Source organism: Lycium ferocissimum, chromosome 4, assembly GCF_029784015.1.
Source record: "Lycium ferocissimum isolate CSIRO_LF1 chromosome 4, AGI_CSIRO_Lferr_CH_V1, whole genome shotgun sequence".
Classification (NCBI taxonomy): domain Eukaryota; kingdom Viridiplantae; phylum Streptophyta; class Magnoliopsida; order Solanales; family Solanaceae; genus Lycium; species Lycium ferocissimum.
The window spans coordinates 16,046,408-16,067,296 of NC_081345.1; the positions used below are offsets into that span (position 1 = coordinate 16,046,408).

General features: G+C 38.2%; 1 protein-coding gene and 1 long non-coding RNA gene across 2 annotated transcripts; one reads left to right on the forward strand and one right to left on the reverse strand.

Annotated features, from left to right (window-relative positions):
• Positions 1 to 813: 813 nt before the first annotated feature.
• LOC132054397 (uncharacterized) lies at positions 814 to 2,474 on the reverse strand. Its single transcript, XR_009414288.1, has 2 exons — positions 1,906 to 2,474; positions 814 to 1,865 (listed from the first exon to the last, which is right to left on the reverse strand). It is a non-coding gene; the product is annotated as an uncharacterized LOC132054397 (long non-coding RNA).
• Positions 2,475 to 12,276: 9,802 nt separating this feature from the next.
• Positions 12,277 to 20,516, forward strand: LOC132051629 (hydroxyacylglutathione hydrolase cytoplasmic-like). Its single transcript, XM_059442784.1, has 7 exons — positions 12,277 to 12,506; positions 12,603 to 12,725; positions 15,818 to 15,979; positions 16,316 to 16,394; positions 17,803 to 17,916; positions 19,059 to 19,235; positions 20,243 to 20,516. The coding sequence occupies exons 1-7, from the start codon at positions 12,460 to 12,462 to the stop codon at positions 20,315 to 20,317; spliced, it is 777 nt and encodes a 258-aa protein (XP_059298767.1). The 5' UTR covers positions 12,277 to 12,459; the 3' UTR covers positions 20,318 to 20,516.
• The last annotated feature ends 373 nt before the right edge of the window (positions 20,517 to 20,889 follow it).

Below are 20,889 nucleotides of genomic sequence, written 5' to 3' on the forward strand. Positions count from 1 at the left end.
CACAGTGAAAGTTTTTGCGGATGCTTTCACCAAGGTGTCTCATGCACGCTCCATAATGAGATTCAGTATAAATCTTTGAAACTGCTTTCTTTATAGATGGAGGTCTATCAGAAATTATGCACATCTCATTAGTGTTGGGGACGATCTCGAGCAATTGTGCAAAAAATTACTGATACGAGGCATCACCCTCCGAATTTACTACACAAAATGCCAAGGGGAATATGTGATTTTCGGTATCCAATGCCACAGTAGACAACAACACTCCGCCATACTTTCCAAACAAATGTGTTCCATCAACAGCTAGGACTTTTCTTGTATAAGCAAATCCATTTATCCAAGCTCCATAGGATACAAAAAAAATACAAGAACCTGCCACAAGAATCAACCTTCAAATCTGTCTTGCTTCCTTCATTTGTAACATGAATCATATGACGGTACTTATCTATAACTTCATATCCGTGTTCTGGTGTTCCTCTTGTCAAAAATTTTGCAATATAACTACCCACCAGACACTTTCAGTAACTAATCTTGCATCCCAATTCTACACGAATTGTTTCCTTAATTTCTCTTGTAGATAGACTGTTCCCCTCGATAAACTTATTTTATATGTGTTTAGGGGCGACTTCGACGGTTGCGTGTCGATGATGGCTTGTAAGATGTTGTACTCCACATGTGTGCATATTATGGAATGTGGTAATACGAAACCTATCGGTACCCTCAAACTTCATAGCTCGCAGTCGCCACTTGCAATTCTTATCTACACATTTGACATTATAGATTTTTTTTGTGTTCTTTACCTGCTCAAAACCAAAATTATTCTTCACGGCAGCAAGGTTCAATAGGATTTTCAATTCTTGCTTCTTCTTGAAAGTTAGACCCGAGAAAAATCCTGTGCCGTCTTCACGACTGTGGCTACATTGTGTTGAGCCCTCAACCCCCTGTGTACTGGACAGATTAATAGAAGAATATGTATTTTCTTTTGCCCCTTCTACCCCTGCGGTATTGTAATCAAAATCTGGAAACTCTGAAGTAGCTTCTACCCTCGCTGTATTGTAATCAAATCCAGAAAAATTTCCAGCTTCTTCTTGCCCTACTGTATTACTAGCAAGTCCAGGGAACACTCCAATTGCTTCTCCAGATTATGGAACTTCTATCGGCCCAATTTCAACCGCATTTACCCTTAGAATGGGCCAACGACGACCATCTTTGTCAACATCAGCTAAATAAGTGAGCAAATCATCATCATCCTTTATTTCAGAAAAATGTGTTTTTTCCGTTGCAACAATGCTGAGCATGTAAGTGATTGAGAGATCCTTCGGCGCACAACATAACTTACACCTAGTAATGACGATATCAACAAACTCATCATACGTAACATCCCTCCTCACTAGTATCGGTACTGTAAGACCACCCTTCGACTTCCAACTATAACGCTCATCGGTCTCTATCCATTCACCATGTAGATCAACTGCTAATAGTATTTTGTCCTCCATTAATTGTCACAACACTTGCGGATATTACATAGATACATATTAGAATTTGTGATAGTATTATAGTCAGTACAGTATTTATACATAGAGAATTTATATGCAGGTTCGCAGTTTAAACAACTTGTGGTTGTTTAAACAAAGTTTGGCTGTTTACATGGAGCCTGCATGTGCAGTGCAAACTCTTAACATAAATACCATGCAGTTGTTTAAACTACATATGAATATTTAAATACATTAGGATGTGCAGGTTTTTAGTGTAAACACTACATGGAGATTTTAAAAAATATATGATATTTATGTAAACACCATGTGCAATGCAGGTCATATGTGTAAACACCATCTAGTTGTTTAAACAACATGCAGTTGTTTAAACAACTGCATGTTGTTTATAAACAACGTGCAGTTGTTTATTAACAATATAGAAGAACAGAATGTTTAATTTAGAAAATGATGAAGAACGTTAAATTATTACCTTAAATCACTGAGATGAACTGTTTATCCCCTTTGAAGCAAATTCCCAAACAATGTATTAACAAATTACTATCAAGAACAGAGAAGTAACACAAATTAAAAAATCTTTGGTTTAGTGATGAAGAAGAAGGCAAATGCAGATTTCATTTTTGTTCAATGAAGATAAATTTAACCCTAGTTTGAAGAGAGCAAGGTGTTTGGAAGGCTGGAATGTGTTGAGATTGAAAAAAAAAAAAGATGTGGAAGAAGATGAAGATGAATGTGGGGAGGGCTACTCCCGCTGAAAAAATGAGCTGACAATGGAAATTTTTTGTTGCCCTTTTGGCTAAAAAACCCTCTTATATGTTGGGCCTATTTGTAAATAGCAAAACTTTGGGGTGTATAAAAATTTTCTTTTTTAAATGAGCATAACCCCATTAATACCTAATTATACTAGAGTCCCTTTTACCCAATTTTTAAAACTTGTGTCCTAAATCCTCAAATAGATAACTCAAAAGTCTCTTTTAATTCTATCCCCCAAGTTAGCTTCATCTTGGGATAGTGTTATAGAATGAATGCGCCTCAATTCCTCCTTTAAATCACTCCACGTCAAAAGTAGCAGATTAAATTTCACCCAATAAGGGTTACGATAATCATCGACTAACTTCCGTAATTTCAAAGACAAGGCCCTTGTGGCTCCCAAAAGTTGTTACAAGCAAATGTATGCTCCATATAGTATTCCCATCGGAGGTAAGTTTCTTTACTAGCACACATGCACAATCTTGGTAGTACCACATGATTACCACTGCACTTGGCCAATCCTTCATAATCATAGATTCTTGCAACTGTGGAAGACATAGTTATTTAAAAAAAAATATAGCACTCAATTTTTATTTTTATTTTGGATTTTTCCCTCAATTATTCTCACCCACTCTTGCCTTTTTCCCCTCAAATAACCTTTGAAAAAATACTTTGTGGAGTTATAATTAAACCCCACTTGTATCAAGCCCTTAGTAGTAAAATAAGGAATTTTGGGGCACTAAAGAAAATGAAGAACCAATCCTAGAAAGAATTAGAATTTAGATGAAACAAGACTCGAACAAAAATGACCTTTTTTTAAAACAAGATAAAAGGAGAGAGAAAAAAATTTGATTGTTTTATATCTTTAAAGATCTAGGATCCCGTCTTCTTGTTTTCTATCTCAACAAGAGAAAACAAATAGATGAAAGAAATTCTTGAAGAGCAAACAATATACTTTTTTTTTTTTAAAAAAAAGGCTATTGTTCACTGCTACAGTATTTTTTTTTGTTTCTGATTTTTTTTTCTTTTTTTTTTTGGCTATTTTTTTCTTCAAGAAATCCACAAAATTATCAAGAACAGAATCTTGATAGAACCGCTCTGATATCACTTGATAACAACAAGGTTAGAGAGATCCCAAATTTAGAATTAAAATATAAGAAGCGCAGAAGCAAAAATAGAAAATACTCTGAAAAATAAAGATATGAGAAAATTCAGGGAAATAGTTCCAAGAACTTCCAAGAATGCAAGTTCTAAAGATTGAAACAATCCAAGTAACAACGAATTGGTTATTGAATGAACCAAACGCCTTTACTTGAGAAACGAATCAAACTTAGAATTTGGATCTTGACTGCTTCCTGAGAAACATGAGACAACAATTAGTATGTGTACTAATCGCCTTCTAAGAATACGAAGAAGAAACCAAAGATATCAAAAAGAAGTTATCTTACTACCTTGAACTATGAACTAGCTAGGTCAAAAGATAAATCCAAAGTAATTCTCCACAAAGGTTCAAAAGAACTCTCAATTATATTATATTCTTCAAATCTGTATTACAATGAAGGACAATCACCCCTTTATATAATTGTAAATAAGGAGCTAGTCAAAATAGAAATATATGGGAATTATCTTCCCTAGAAGCATAGAAGACTTCCCACACTTGGACCAATGCAGTCAACATAGATTAAAACAACCTAGAAGACTACCCACACTTGGACCAATGCAAGTCTACATATATTAAAACAATAATTAAATATTTATTCGACAACTAGTTTGGGCAGATTTAGGGATGCTGGAAATTTTCCTTTTTGAAGATGATTTGGGCCTTATTCCATCTGATTTAGTCTTAATTTGGGCCTCCAAATAGATGTAAGATTCGAGCAAAATATCTTTATTGGGATGGACCTATTCTTCCATCACAAGACACTTTTTAGCTAATTGAAGCCCGTTCATCTTGACATAAAATTTCCTTGTCCTTCAATGGAATTGAGCTTCCATAGCTGCTATAACTAAGAAAATCAAGGCAGTACGAGATTGGGCTAGGCCCACTTTAGTGACCGAGATCCGGAGTTTTGTGGGTCTCGCCAGTTATTATCGTCGGTTTGTGAAGGGATTTTCATCGATTGGTTCTTACTTGACTCGTTTGACTCAAAAGAATGTGCCTTTTCAGTGGTCTGATGAATGTGAGGAGAGCTTCCAAAAGCTCAAGACTTTGTTTATTAAGGTCCTATTTTATGTCTACCGGTTGAGGGAAAGGACTTCAATGTGTATTGTGATGCTTCGCGTATAGGTTTGGGCTGTGTTTTGATGCAGGAAGGTAAGGTGATTGCCTACACTTCGAGGCAATTGAAGGTGCATGAAAAGAACTACCCCATTCATGACTTAAAGTTGGCGGCAATAGTATTTGCTCTGAAGATTTGGAGGCACTATTCGTATGGGGTTCATTGTGAGATTTTCACCGATCATCGTAGTCTTCAGCATGTGTTCAATCAGAAGGACTTGAATTCCAGACAATGCACATGGATGGAGTTACTAAAGGACTATGATCTAACCATTTTGTATCACTCGAGCAAAGCCAATGTTGTGGCAGATGCGTTGAGCCAAAAGGCAGTGAATATGGGTAGTTTGGCCTTATTGGTAATAGAAGAGAAACCTTTGGTTTGGGAAATTCAGACTTTGGCAAACGGGTGAGACTTGACATTTCAGATTCTGGCAGTTGATGATTAGGGCAGAGGATATTCCAAAAATGGCCTTCAAGACTCGCTCTGGCCATTACGAGTTCCTAGTTATGTCTTTCGGGCTTACAAATGCCCTGATGGCTTTTATTGATTTGATGAATGAAATCTTCAATCCATACTTGTACAATTTCGTTATAGTATTCATTGATGACATTTTGGTGTACTCGCGGAGCAAGGAAGACTGCGAGAGACATTTCGAGGGGATTGACTTGGATTGTCAAAAAGAGAAGGAACTTTATGCTAAATTTTCTAAGTGTGAGTTTTGCTCGTTTTGTGGCATTCTTGGGGCATGTTGTGTCTAAGGATAGGATTATGATGGATCCTAAGAAGATCGAGGCACTCTGAGATTGGGCTAGGCCTACTTCAGTGACCGAGATTAGGAGTTTTGTGGGTCTAGCTAGTTATTATCGTCGGTTTGTGAGAGGGTTTTCATTAGTTGGTTCCTACTTGACTCGTTTGACTCAAAAGAAGTGCCTTTTCAGTGGTCCGATGAATGTACGGAGATCTTCCAAAAGCTCAAGACTTTGTTGACTACGATCCTATTTTATCTCTACCAATTGAGGGGAAGGGCTTCACTGTGTGTTGTGATGCTTTGCGTATAGGTTTGGGCTGTGTTTTGATGCGCAGAAGGTGAGGTGATTTCCTATGCTTTGAGGCAATTAAAAGTGCATGAAATGAACTTCCCCCTCATGACTTAGATTGGCGGCGGTGGTATTTTCTTTAAAGATTTGAAGGCATTACTTGTATGAGGTTCATTGCAAGATTTTCACCGATCATCGTAGTCTTCATCATGTGTTAAATCAGCGGGACTTGAATTCCATACAGTGCAGATGGATGGAGTTACTAAAGGACTATGACCGGATCATTTTGTATCACCCGGGCAAAGCCAATATTGTAGCGGATGCATTAAGCCAGAAGGCAATGAATATGGGTAGTTTAGCCTGATTGGTAATATAGGAGAGAACTTTGGTTTGGGACATTAAGAATTTGGCAAACGGGATGGTGAGGCTTGACATTTCAGATTCTTGTAGGGTTTTGGTTATGTTGAGGCGAGGTCGTCTCTTTTGAAACAAATTAAGGCACAACAATTCGAGGATGTGAAATTGTGCAAGATTGGTGATAAAGTGTTGAGTGGAGAGGTCAAGGAGACAATTCTGTATAGTGAGGGAGTCTTGAGGATTAAGGGTCATGTTTGCGTTCCTCGGGTTGCAAATCTAGATATTCCATTCACCCTGGTGCTACAAAGATGTTCCGTGATTTGAGACAACACTATTGGTGGGGCAGGCGACGATATGTGTCGAGTTCTTCTCGTTGTTTCGAATTGCCGCATGTTATGCGTACGAGTATCAAAGACCGGTGGGTATGATTCAGAGGATGTTCATTCCAGAGTGGAAGTGAGAGAGGATAGCCATGGGCTTTGTGGTTGGCCTACCAAAGACTTTGGGCAAGTTGGATGCTATTTGGGTTATCGTGGATAGCTTGACCAAGTCCGGGCACTTCATTTCGGTTTAGACCACCTACAACGTGGAGAAGTTGGCCAAGATCTACATCAAAGAGATTATTTGATTGCATGGGGTGCCCATTTCCATTATCTCCGAGAGAGGCACTCAGTCACGCCCCATTTCTAGAGGACCTTGCAGAAGGAGATGGGGACTCAGTTGGATCTTAGTACCGCCTTCCACCCGCAGAAGGATGGCCAGTCTGAGCGGACGATTCAGGTTTTAGCGGATATGCTCCGAGCATGTGTTATTGACTGCAGTGGTCATTGGGACCAGTTCTTACCTTTGGCAGAGTATGCATACAACAATAGCTATCACTCGAGTATTGACATGGCTCCATTCGAGGCCTTATATAGGAGGAGATGTCGATCTCCGATTGGCTGGTTTGATGCTTTTGAGCTGAAACCTTGGGGTACCGATCTATTGAGAGAGTCATTAGATAAAGTGAAGTTGATTCAAGAAAAGCTCCTTGCGGCACATAGTAGGCAAAAGGTGTATCCGGATCGAAAGGTTCGTGATTTGGAGTTTATAGTTGGTGACTAGGTTCTATTAAAGGTTGGGTGTGATGAGATTTGAGAAAAAGGGCAAGCTAAGCCTGAGGTTCATCGGTCTATTTGAGATCCTTTGGCGTGTTGGGAGGTAGCTTATGAGTTAGAGTTACCTCGGGGTTTGTCGGGTGTTCACCCGGTGTTTCACGTGTCTATGCTGAAGAAATACCATTCGGACGGGTCTTATATCATCCATTGGGACTCGGTCCTATTTGATAAGAAATGATATGTTTGATGACATGACAAACTCCAAGGAACAAGATACAATTAGGTTCACCTGTCTGAACTTGGTTAACCTTATGATATCTCATATGCTGCTCTTCTAAAATGCTCCTTGAAAGATCAGATGCCTGCAGGATTTTTTCATATATGAGAGACCAGATATGTTGACTTAGAAGGACCAGATGGAATCAGGTCTCCAGCTTGCTCAGCCAACGGGGAAACTATAGAGCTACTGACAATGTAGCCAGTACTTACAACTTGTTCGAAGAATCGATGAGGGACCAGGTTCCTCCAGATAAAGGTCCTGGTCACTGAAGCATTGGAAGTCCAAATCCATACCGTAAAGTGTCTTTCGAAAAGTACAATGAGCTATACAATAGCACCTCAGCAAGGCCGATTGATTAACGAACCAAATTTCATGAGTGGTCACCTCTACCCAGGGAGACATCATCTTCCAAGAGAAGACTCACTATTGCACAAAAATGTAGATCTCAAGTGTAAGTCTCCACTCTCCAAAGGTTGTACAAGAATAAGGCGTTAGCAGATCCAAGGACCTATTCTCTACAACTGAAGATGTGTTGAGTTCTAAGACTGATAGGTCTTTGTTCTTTTGTGCTTAAACTATAAACCTACTATTCCTTAAAAAAGAAGTTGATTGTAGGTGTTTTGAAGTCTCAAAGATTGCTTGTTGGAAGTGTGTTTCCTCAAGCCTTTGAGTGGTACACTAGGCTAGAGTTAGCTTAATTGTATTAGTGTATGGGTGACTAGTGTTAGTCACTGTGGTGAATCCTCAAGGGGTGCCCTTGAGTGGTATGCTAGGCTAGAGTGAGTCTAGGCGTATTAGTTGAATTCTCAAAGGTTGCTTGTTGGAAAAGTGTCTTGTAAGAACTTTGAGTGGTACACTAAGCTAGAGTTAGTCTAGGTGTATTAGTGTGCTTGGCTAGGAGTAGTCAAGTGTGAGGGTTGCATAAGCGTTATTATAAGGGTGAGGGGTTATGGGAGTTAACTTCTAGCTTGCAATAGAGTTGTAACCTGAGTTTGCTTGGTTAGTGGAGTTGAAATCTTACTTGGGTAGGTCGTGGTTTTTAATCCCTTGAGCAAGGAGTTTTCTAGGTAAAAAATATTGTGTTGATTCTCATACTGCATTGCATAAGGGAACTGGTACACAACCATGTCCCTCCATATATTGTGTTTGGTGGATGCACAGCCTGTATCACTATTCGATCAGAATTTGTCCTTTAAGGAGGAGCCAGTAGCCATCTTGAATAAGGAGGTCCAAAAGTTGAGGTCAAAGGAGATAGCTTCGGTGAAGGTACAATAGAAACACCATCCAGTTAAGGAGACTATGTGGGAGACCGAAGCTGTTATAAGTAGTAGATATCCCCAACTCTATACCAAGTCAGGTACCTTTCCTTCATCTCATTTCTTCTCTGCTCTAGGACAAACGGTTGGTTAATTGGTATCTAATGTAATGACCCGTTGGTCGTTTCAGGCCTTTTGAACTTTTTACCCCTATTGACCCTTTCCTTAGCTATATTAGAGTAATTTTAACTCACAGGGATGGGTGGTACGGTTCCCGAGGGAGTCGGGATGGAAATTGAGTATTTTTAGAAGTCTTAAGTTGAATAAATGAAAAATGATTCACAAAAAGTTGACTTTTGTCTATACGAACCTTTTTGGAAATTCTGTCAGTTCCATGAGGTCCGGAGGGTTGATTATAACTTGGTGGAGTGGCTGGTTCGGTTCGCGAGGCATTCGGAAGCATTTTGAGTCTTGGGTTGAAGACTTGAATTTGGGGGTTTTGGGGGTTGATTGGGTCAAGATGACCTCCGTTGGAAATTCTAAGGGCACGAGCGAGTTCGTAGTTTTTTACATTTGTGTGCATATTTGGTTTGTGTCCGGGAGGATCTGGGTGAGTTTCGGGTGTTGGATGGAGAGTTAGGCTTGAATTGGGGAATTTGCTGGTGTTTTCGCACTGGCAGTTATTGTGCTGCACCTGCGGGTCCACCCATGCAGAGGTTGGTTCGCAGGTGCGAGCCAAGGAATTCTGGGTTTGATCGCTCCTGCGGAAGGGTAGTCTCGCCCTAACGAGTTGACCATTTAAGTGAGGACCGCCCCTGCGGAGGAATGTCTGCAGGTGTGAGTCCGCCACGGCCACACAAGTGTATGCGGGGGCGAAAATTGCAAAAACCAAAATATCTTACGTCCAACAAACGATACTAGGTTTCATAAGTTTATATCTTGAGTTGAGAGCAGGCTTTGAGACGAATTTTAGAGGGATTGTTGATTCTTCACTTGGGGGTAAGTTTCTAAGTCTTAAATTGTTGATTTCTACCTAGTTAACCCTTATTCTAGTCCTTAATGATAATTGAGTTAAAGGGAATTGGGTTTTTTGCCTTAGGACTTAAGAGAGGGATCATGTTAATTGAGGGATGATTTGTGGGTGGAATTTGATGATACTTTAAATATCGCTTATCTAGACTATGGGTTAGATTATTTTGAAGTCAATTTCCCATTTTATCCTTGTGGGCCCGGGGTCACTTTTAAGTTTATTTTTGGGATTTTTTTCGCAAGCATAGCAATATGTATATCATTAGATTCGTAATCTAACGTGGGTCAAATAATCGTTAGACTTTGAGCGTTCAGAAGCGATCCGGAAGGGAAAGGCACAAGTTTGAGGAATTTGAGGCTTGTTTTCGTCTTTGAGGTAGGTTATGGCTTACCTTTCTTAAACTTCGATTAGCGAATTGCATGTGTTATATAATTATTGACAGGGAAAGCATGACAGGCCTTCGGGCATGGTGTGGAGGTGAATTCTAATTAGATTGGTATAAGTTATGATTATTTGGGCTTTCTGTCGTACTTTATGTAATTGATATCATGTATTGTACTTGACAACGTGGTTGTGATTATGCGGGCTATGCTAGCCCTAGTTGTTGTGATGCGAACTGTGAAAAAGGATAAGACTGATGATTTCCATCTCATATTATTTGGCATTGATTACATATGATTCCTTGTGTCTTGCATTCATACACTTATATATGATGAGAGTAGTATAGAAACAGATATTAAGTGAAAGGAAAGAGGAAAAAGAGAAGTAACAGTATTATTGCTATAGTTCGAGGTCTGTACCAGACATATAGTGGCAGGTCACGTCCGAGGTTTGTTTCGGAGTGACGAGTCACGTTTCGAGGTCTGTTCCGAAGTGGCTAGTACATGGATACTTCGGGTCCCTAGTGAGTCATGACTATTGAAGCGACAAATGCTTATAGTATGTGTGTACAGGTTTGAGATATTGGTCATGGTATCACGGTTCATTGCTTTGCATTACATCCCTTATGTATTGTACTTCTTATCTTTGCATTGTACATTACCTTATCGGATCCTTGTTGGTGATTCACTTGAGTTGTTGCTTTTTGTTGAGTGATTCTTGAAAACTTGTCAGACTTGTAGATTAGTAGTCTAAATCTAGGCTATGATAGGCGAATGTTGAGATTTCTTGTGCCTATTGATTATTATCGACTGACTTATCTGTTTATTTCGTTGATTTATGTATTTCTTATGCGTTAACTAATCTTAGTCGGCCTATGATGCTTACCAGTATTAGTGTTATACTGATAGTACTCTTGCTGCACTTTTCTGAGTGCAGAGTCTGAGCCAGGTTCGTCATCGAGACCCTGATTCTAGCCCCCAAGTTTCCTGCTTGAGATTTGAGGGTGAGCCACCTGCCAGCCTGCAGCCCTGAGTCTTATCCTTATTATTGTCTATTTCTATCCTTAGATAGTATTTCGTATATTCAGACATTTATATTGATTCCTAGACTGGTTATGATTAGAGGTTCTTGTACTGTGACTTCAAATCCTTGGGAAAAGATGTAATAGACTTAGTATTTATGGTCTGGTTTAAGACTTATAAAATGTTTGTTTGTGTTATTTATGCCTATTTCGTAATTTGATTAAGTGAGGATTAAGGGGATGGTTCGCCCACCTGGGGGTTAATGTAGGTGCCATCATGACCGTGATTGGGTCGTGACATTTTTTTACGAAGGCTACTTATTGATTTTCTATTTTACTTAGTACAAAATGATTTTGACAAAAGGTTTGACTATCAAGGTGTGCGTAAACATTGAATTCCAAGTTTTACCTTCAAAATATATTTTGAGTTTTAAAACTTTAAAGACAATTAAACTATCTTGGTTAGGTAAAATTTGAAAATTATGTCTTTCAAATTTTACCCAACTTTGAATTGACCAATTAGACATTTCTACAACTTTACATAAAAGGGTGTGTATGGAGGAAAATATTCAATTTTTTCATATTTGTTTGGTCAAAAAATTTGAAAAATATTTTCTTTAGAAAAACAAGTTTCTTAAAAATGAGAAAAAGTGACTTCCCAACGAAAGTAGGATAAATAAATCCCACAAGTTGCATTCCACCAACCACTCCCACCACCCCACCCTACCCCTACAACTCCTCCCCCACCACCAACCATTTTTTTTTTAAAAAAAAAAGAAAAACGTTGTTTTTAATTTTCTACACCATCCACCCTTCCTACAACCCCCCCCCCCCCCCCCAACAAATTTTAAAAAAGGAGAAGTTTGGTATGGGATGGGTAAGAAAAAATTCTTAATTTTTAGAAATTTTTATAAAAACAAAATATATGAAACAAAAAAAATTTGGGGGGGGGGGGGGGAGGAGGGGGCCTTGGTTGGAGCAAGAGTGTGGGGTGGGTGGGGTTGGGGTGCGTGGTGATGTGGGGTGGAAATGGGTGAAGATGGAGTATGTTCGAGGGTGGTGGTTTGATGGAGGTGGGATTTGGTTGGGGGTGGGCGATGGAGGTGGGATTTGGTTGGGGGTGGGCAGTGGAGGGTGGGTGCTTGGGGTGGGTCGTGGGTGTGGGGTTGGGACGGTTTGGATGAGATTTTTCCAAAAAATGTTTTCTACGTTACCAAAGTAACAGAATATGAGAAAATAATAAATAGAAACTCACTTATTTTTCGAGAAACATTATTTAGGAAAACATTTTCCATGCCAGCCAGATAAGCCTGTAGTTTTTCCTGCCACGTCAATTGTTCAAAGGCTGTGGAACCTCGAATCTTATCCACGTCATTCTAGTCCCTTGTACTAAAATACCATTTTGATATTAGTGCCCATTATTTCCTTTTTTCCAACTTCAAACAACTGAATTGTGTGGTAAAGTCTGATCGGTTCCGGAGATGAAAGTTCTTCACATTCCATGCTTAGATGACAACTATTCATATATGTATGTTCTCAATTAAATATGTCTCTTTTCTAATTCATAATATTAGGTTTAGGGCTTTTTAAATGCTAATTGTTACTATTTCTATGAATTTGTTAGGATTATTCATGAAAGTACTAAGGAAGCTGCAGTGGTGGACCCTGTTGAGCCACATAAGGTGCTTAGAGTAGCTCAAGAGAACGAAGTTGACCTTAAGTTTGTTCTCACCACTCATCACCACTGGTCTGTTTTTTCTTCTTCATTTGTTGTTACAATAATAATATGCTCGGTATCTAAAACCTCTTCGTATTTTTTCTCTTTATTTTTTGTCTTGCTTACAACTCCCTCCGTCCATTTTTACGTTTCCATATTTGACTTGGCACACCTTAACGAGCAATAAATAAAATCACCATTTTACTATATCACTCCTAATTATGATAAATTATCTAGATAATTGAAATCAAATATGCCGAGGTCTACCGGAAACAGCCCCTCTACCTGGCAGGTAAGGATAAGGTCTGCGTACACTCTAGCCTCCCCAGACCCCATTTTGTGGAATTTCACTGGTATATTGTTGTTGTTGTTGTAGTAGTATAATTGAAATCAATCAAACATATCTAAAAGTTGTGCAGCTATTAACAATTCCACTAAGTTTCCAACCCAGTAGTTAGTATAGTGGTAAAATAGGTATGAAATGGTAAATTATCTCTTGATTTTTCAAACTGGACAAGTAAAAGTGGAGATCTATTTTTAGTATGCCGGACAAGTAAAAATGGACGGAGGGAGTATTTCCTCCATCTCAAATTATGTGTTGTGCTTTCTAAAAATAATTGTCTCAAATTATTTGTCGTTTTAGAAGTTCAAGACTGATTTTTTTTTCCCATTTTACCATTAGTAGTAATTGTTCTTGAAGACTAGAAACACCTCAATTACGGGTTGATGTTATGATTGTTCAAAAACGAAGGGCAAAATAGTTAAAAGCCCCTCTTAGTTAATGTTTATTAAAGGGCATTGCAAAAGAGAATAAAGATAGATAATTTGAGACGGAAGGGGTATTGATTTTCCATTTGATTGTTGAATTTGGCTGTTCTGTGAGAATTTCTCGATTTTCGTTTTTACTCGTATTTAATTTCTTTGTTTCATGAGTGTTGCAATCGAGAGCACATATTTCAACCATATTGGTGATAGAAAATCTTTCTTTAAGAAGCATTTGACTGTTACCACCTGGCCAATATTTGAGCTAAAGTTGAGAAAAAGAGTGCTGGAAGTTGAAGTTGGAAAAAAGTTAGTGGAAGTCATAAGTTGCATCTGGACATGAAATTAACTTGAAAAATGTTGATGAAAGTTAGAAGATTTTGAGTAGAAACCAATATTTCATTTGACACACACATTTAGGTTAGTGTTTCGATATCTCAGTTGACATTCAAAAAGTTCAATATGTGCAAATGCTGAAATAGTATTCATGCTCTAAGGGACCATTGTTGACATAGTCAAATTAATCTTGGGTGATAATCAATTCAATCTGATGGATGATGAAGAACTCATTATCCAGAAATATAATGGAATTTTCAGAAATAGCTAGATTTGTCAAGTTTATAAAGAAGCACACACTAATTTTCGCACCTGGCTTACTGGTCACTGTCAGACGACAGTTGGTGAAGGTAAGCCTCATGACAGCCTCATGACAGATTGTTGTGTAATTAGAACACAAACTTGTGGGACCATTTGATCATACATGTAGATCTAATGACATCAGTTCTCATTGAAGAACAGGTTACATTTTTTTTCTTCAGATTAATTTAGGGACAACTTGAAATCCCCAAAATTCTCCTTGTTTCAGCCCAAGAAAGATATTATTTTCCAGCTCCCTTGGAAAAGATGTGACAATAGTCACTCCCTCCATTACATTTTATATTACGACGTTGACAAGCCACAGAGCCTTTAGGATGTTCATTGACTTATATATTTTGTTGGTGTTGATAGAAGAATAAACTAATAGCTGGAAGTTTTTTTAATAGAGGTAACGGCACATCAAAGTTAAAATTTGAGTAGTTTAATAATTTGAATCCTTAAATATTGTGAAAAAAACTTCAAAACTATCAAAACATTTTTGGACGTGCCAAAACAGAAAACAGAAAGTGTGTCAAGTAAACTATAATATATAGTTTAATTAGCAAACAGAAAGAATGGTTCGGGCAAGGTGGGAGTGGCCTCGGTGGAGGATAAGTTGTGGGAAGCAAGGCTGAGATGGTTCGGGCATGTGCAGAGGAGATGCACGGATGCCCCATTGTGGAGGTGTGAGAGGTTGGCTATGGACGGTTTGAGGAGAGGCAGAGGTAGATCGAAGAAGTATTGGGGAGAGGTGATTAAACAGGACATGGCGTAGGTCCAGCTTACCGAGGACATTACTTTAGATATGAGGTTATGGAGGACACGCATTAAGGTAGAAGGTTAGTAAGTAGTTGAGTGTTGCCCTACTTATCCTTTCGTCCTAGTAGTCGTAGTATTATTCTTGTAGTTCATTGTCTTTCGATTTCTGGTACTACTTGTTGCTGCTTGTACTTCGATTATCGTATTATATTGTGGTAGTTACGGCTCCTTTTTGTTCCGTCAGCATTAGCGTTATCCTGCTTTCTATAGTATTTTGCCATGCCTTTTTATATCGCTTTGAATTGCTCGTTCTTGTGCTGGGGGTCTACCGGAAACAACGTCTCTAACCCCAAGGTAGGGGTAAGGTCTGCGTATACACCAGACCCCACTTTGTGGGACATCACTGGGTATGTTGTTGTAAAACAAACAGAAAGAAATGCGATAATGATAGAAACAATAGCTAGCTACTATATTTGCTATTACAACTAAAATGGACACAACCACATCAGATTGAAAAGTTGGAAATTACAGATTTGCGGGGGGCCTCCTCTTGAGGTGTTGAATGTAGTGCAAAGGAGAATATTCCTAGAGTATTGGTGGTATTGGAAGGCAGATTGTCTTGAAAAGCAAACTTTTAAGAGGAGCGCTAACCAATTAAACTAATTCTTTTCTGACGGTTTGTCATCTACACTGTTTTCTCCTTTTTTTCATTTGTTCTCTTGGATGTTATTAAGTTTACACGTATTCCAAGAGGGGAAAATAATTCACGAGTTTGCTCCTTGGCTAGCATGGATTGAGCAATACTCCATGGAAACACATGTTTTAGGACAAACAAATCAATCAGGTTGACTGAAGGATATCTTAATTTTATCTGTCTGCATTAGTGCATTTGCTGTAAACATCTATTTATGTGCATCTGTGGGTTCTGCATTTATCTGATCTTGATGAACGCTAACGCATTTCAGGGATCATGCTGGAGGGAATGAAAAAATAAAGCAGCTCGTTCCTGGAATAAAAATTTACGGTGGATCAGTTGATAATGTGAGTGGTTGTACAGATAAAGTTGAAAACGGTGACAAGGTATCCCTTGGTGCTGACATCAGTATCTTATCTCTGCACACACCATGGTAAGTGATTTAAAGTTTTCTTACTAGCTTCCTTCCGTTACTAACTCGTAATACAATGTTCTTAATACTTAGTTTTTTGTCAAGGACTCAACTGCTTTTCTTATTTGGATGCTCTTATTTGATGACCCTGCCTTCTGATACTAATGAAAAAAAAAACTGTGGTCATTTTGGAAATATCTCTTGCATAGAAGTAGGCTCAATGGATCTTATGAATCATACCATTATAATCTCTGATATGTTGGAACGTATAGAGACTCATAAAGAGAATTGTATCTCATCTTGTTCTCCTACACGATCATATCTCATAAAAATTAATTGCTTTTCCTTTCCTCTCAGCCACACAAAAGGTCATATAAGCTACTATGTTACTGACAAAGAGGGAGAAGATCCTGCTGTTTTTACTGGGGATACAATGGTGAGTGGAGGTGTCTACCTCTAAATCTTTTAGGAGCAAGTAGAACTTAATTAATAGTTGGTTCCTCTACAAGGTGTGTCTTGCTTTGTGTTGTTTGAAGCTTTTATACTTTAAGAATCTGTTTATTGGAATTATATTTCCTTATGCAACTAGCACACACCTTTTGTTCATTGTTTCTAGATTTTAGGTCATTTATGGTGCACCTTTCTTCATTTTACGTATATTAGTGCTCTCATCTTTCTGTTGATGCTATCTGTTTATTAGTTTGTTATTTTGGGGAGGGTGTGTCTTCCTGATAAAATCATTGAGGACAGACATGGACATGTTCAATTGACAAGAGTTTTCTATTCTTCTTTTTCTGTTCTAAGAGGAAAAATGAGAAGGGTTATGGAGAGAAAGGAACTTGAGATGCTTTGAGAGTAGGGCAGAGCCAATGAGAAAGAACAGTTCAACTGCCTTTGGTTACTTCATTTTGGTGTAAAATGAATATATAGAGAATGCTGACAATCTCATACTTAATTAGCTTCCTGAAGGATTCAATTGTTATGTTTATCTGCTTTTGCTGTACACACTGGAGCACCAACTTACTGCAGCCGAGGTAATGAAATTTATCTTTTATAAATAAAAAATGAATGAATGAAAGCGGAAAACTTTTCTGGAGCACAGAGAGGAGAGTTTTCTTGAACACCCTTCGTATAGAGAGTCAATTTAAAGGCACTCAGGTATATTCCATGTTTTCCAAATAATAAATCAAAATCAAAGGAGTACCTGTTGATTAATGAGATGAGGTCCTCAATTCCATCTGCTGACGGATTATTTAAGCCACTGAGGAGAACACTTCCCCTTCATCATCAATATCCCTACGATGCTTCATTTGCAATTTCACTCTCTTGTTTCTCAGTCCTCTTTGTATGCACAGCTCTAGATTTTTTGCCATCACCACCTTGCAACCACAATGCCAGATCTATCTGCTTCTTATCTCTCGTTTCTTTATCTTTCTCTCGACTTGGAGGTATCACAGTAGATAACACAAGAATATTTAGATTCAAAATCCTTAAGTGGTTCACTGTAACTTTGCCTAAGATTTGGAAGGATAGTGGTGGATTGAACCCTTTCTCACTTACTGTCTACTTCTTCCAGTTCGCTTTGCTCTATCTTGGAATGTAGGTTTATGGATTTGAAAAAGTTTATTTGGGGAGAAGATGATGGGAACTTTAACCTACTCCATGCAAGTTTTGTTAAATGTAGAATACCAAGCAACAAACTAATATTCGAAAGCGAAAGATTGTGTGACAATGCGAGCAGGAGGGGCTATTGTGAACCGACAGTCTTTATTCGAAAATTTATTATTATACTGTTGGATGGTCAAAATAGGTTTCTTTTAACACTTCATCTCTTTGGCTTGCAGTTTATTGCTGGTTGTGGTAAGTTTTTTGAAGGCACTGCAGAACAAATGTATCAATCTCTGTGTGTCACACTTGGTTCTTTGCCAAAGCCAACTCGGGTATATTGTGGTCATGAGGTAATGTGTGCATGCTCTGAGGAAATTTTTTAAAGAAAAGAATTATTCTGTGTCATCATATCTCTCAGATCAGATTCTATATTTTGTGCATCAACAGTTAACTCTCTCTAATGTGCCGCATTCGCACAACTTTCATTGGACCACTGAGGAAAGTTTAGCACGCTTGATAAAAGAGTGAAAAAGTGAGCATAACATGTGGTTAGATTGGCCTTTCTTTGTCCATATGTTAAGGACTAGAGCCACTTTAGCTCCTCAGTTCTAGTTTATCTTTATAGTACTTAGAAATAATTTCTCGTTTTTTACTGATCAAAAGAATTTCTCTTTTAATTTTCCTCTTCTTTAGAGTTGGTGTACCAGATATGACAGTTTTTCTGTGTCTTAAGTACGATGATCACTTAGTTGAAAGGAAGGACAAATAAAAAGTTAAATAATTTCAACCTTGGATGTACTCGAACACGTGCAAAAAGCTCTCTTTAGATGTGTATACAGTATATCACATGTAATTTCCGTGCGCAAGTATTGTACGATTTCTGTTGCGAAAAAATGTCATCAACTGTAAGCCACTGCTGCATATGGAATGAATCTCCAATGAGAAGATACTTCGAGTAGTTTTGGTTCCAATACTTACTAGGTGTTTGCATATGCATGACGCTCCTGGTGGCTACTCTACGTCAGGATTGTTCTCTGACTTTAGATCTTTGTATCTATTTTTTCCTCCAGTGAGACTGTTTTGAACTTCCGGATAACTTAAACCCCCTCCATCCCCACCCCAAAAGAAAGTGAAAAATTATCTCTTAGGCAGAATAAAGAACCCCCTCCCCCTTATTCTCCAACATCCGCTCTCCAATTACCCTGCCTCTCCTATCAGTAAAAGTTCACTGTAATAGTGGTCTCTCCCTCATATGCTTCTACTAAAGGTAACTCCAGGGTAAGGGGATCTGCACATACATATGTGAATGTTATCCAGCACGGAAATTAAACTTCTTGTCCACAAACAATTTTGAATGCATTACTATTCGCCTCTCATAATGAAGTACTTGTTCGTGTGGTGGTAGCAATTTCTCTAACGTGACACTCATTTTGGGTTTTAGCAGCAACTCTATTCTCTGAGGAAATTCTAATGCTTGTTAAATGATCTGCAGTACACAGTAAAAAATTTGCAGTTTGCTTTGACAGTCGAACCTGACAACACCAAAATTGCACAAAAGTTGGCATGGGCTGAGCATCAGAGAAGAGTAGGCCTTCCAACTATTCCATCAACCATTCAGGAAGAATTTGAGAGTAACCCATTCATGCGGGTTGATCTTCCAGAGGTTCAGGTATGTTCGTTCTGTAAAATACCTCTCTTATTGCATTTTAGAGAAAGAGAAGAAATACTTCTTGATAAAATTAGCATAGAGTCGGTACCAAAGGGTATGATCTAGTGGTTAGCGAAGTGAGATGAAAATCATGGGAGACCAGGTTTCAATCCCAGTAACGACAAAAAATGCTAGGCAGTTCATTTCCAGATTCCATCTGCCTAGCTTTGGTGGGCAAAGTTAAAAGTACCTGTTGCAAGTGGGAGATAGAAAATGTCTAGTGGAATAGTCAAGGTGCACGCCACCTGGCCTGTGCATTACTGTTATAAAAAAAAAAACGGAAAAGGCTCAAATATGCCATTCAACTATCAAAAATGGCTCATTTATGCCACTCATCAATAGTTTTGCTCATTTATGCCATCAACCTATAGGAAATGGCTCATTTATGCCATCGAACTATAGAAAATGACTCATTTATGCCACTCATCAATAGTTTGCCTCATTTATGCCATCGCCTATTATCAAAATGACTTATCGATGCCATATTTCATTAAAACTGGTTTTACAATACCATATATGACACGTGGCCTCCAACTAGATTATGGTTGTGGGTGGGTAAGGTGTATGGATCGGGTTTTTTATTAATTTGGTATTTAAAATTAGGCTGGTTTAATTAAACGACGTAGACCTCTAATTGGAGCCACGTGTCATATCTGGTATTATAAAACCGGCGTTAATGAAAAATGGCATGAATGAGTCATTTTGGTAACGGGCGATGGCATAAATAAGTCAAACTATTGATGAGTGGCATAAATGAGTCATTTCCTATAGTTCGATGGCACAAATGAGCCAAACTATTGACTAGTGGCATAAATGAGCCATTTTCGATAGTTGGATGGCATATTTGAGCCTTTTCCGTTAAAAAAAAAAAAAAAGTTAGCAGAGTCACTTAATGGGACGGAATATGAGTCTCTATCTGCATGTGCCACAAAGTCTTTTTTAACAGGAATTTTTTGCTTGTTACACAGGAAAAAGTGGGATGCAAGTCTCCTGTTGAAGCCTTGCGTGAAATCAGGCAACGAAAGGATAATTGGAAGGGCTGAATAACATTGCGAGCACAAGTGTAATGTTTTTTATGGTTCATGTTTGTGCATCTAATAAGGTGGAAATGTTACAGGCAAAATCAAATTGAACTGTGTGGTGAAAGAGTTCATTTTCGTTGTATGTTGCCTTTCAACTTCACAATCCTGACGTTTAATTTGGAATATATATGTGTGAGTGTTCGTGGCTTTGCTTGGTTTAGACTCAAATCTTGGTTAATTTAGCGTCTAATGATGTCATAATCTCTTGAACATTTTGGCAAATCACCATTCCAAGTTGAATTTCAAAATTTAATAGCCAAACATTGATTTTGAAATAAAGTGAAAAATTATTCCGGAAAAAAATGAATAATTCTCATGGCCAAACGGATTTGTTCAAGGTTACTGTTATTCATATGTAGGCGTCTTAATTTAATGAAAACAAATTAGGTCTAAGCAATTAACTTTGCGACTATTGTTGTACACTTCAAATATCTAATCTCTAAGGTTTTGCTTTACTTTTCGTCTTTCTCTTGACTTTTTCATTCCTTTGAAAATATATTCCATGTGAGACAAAATTATAATTATAATTACAA

Coding starts and splice junctions, on each gene's coding strand:
- LOC132051629 (XM_059442784.1), top strand. CDS start 12,460: ATGAAAGTTCTTCACATTCCATGCTTAGATGACAACTATTCATATAT. Junction 12,726..15,817: donor CTCACCACTCATCACCACTG/GTCTGTTTTTTC, acceptor AACGCATTTCAG/GGATCATGCTGGAGGGAATG. Junction 15,980..16,315: donor TTATCTCTGCACACACCATG/GTAAGTGATTTA, acceptor CTTTCCTCTCAG/CCACACAAAAGGTCATATAA.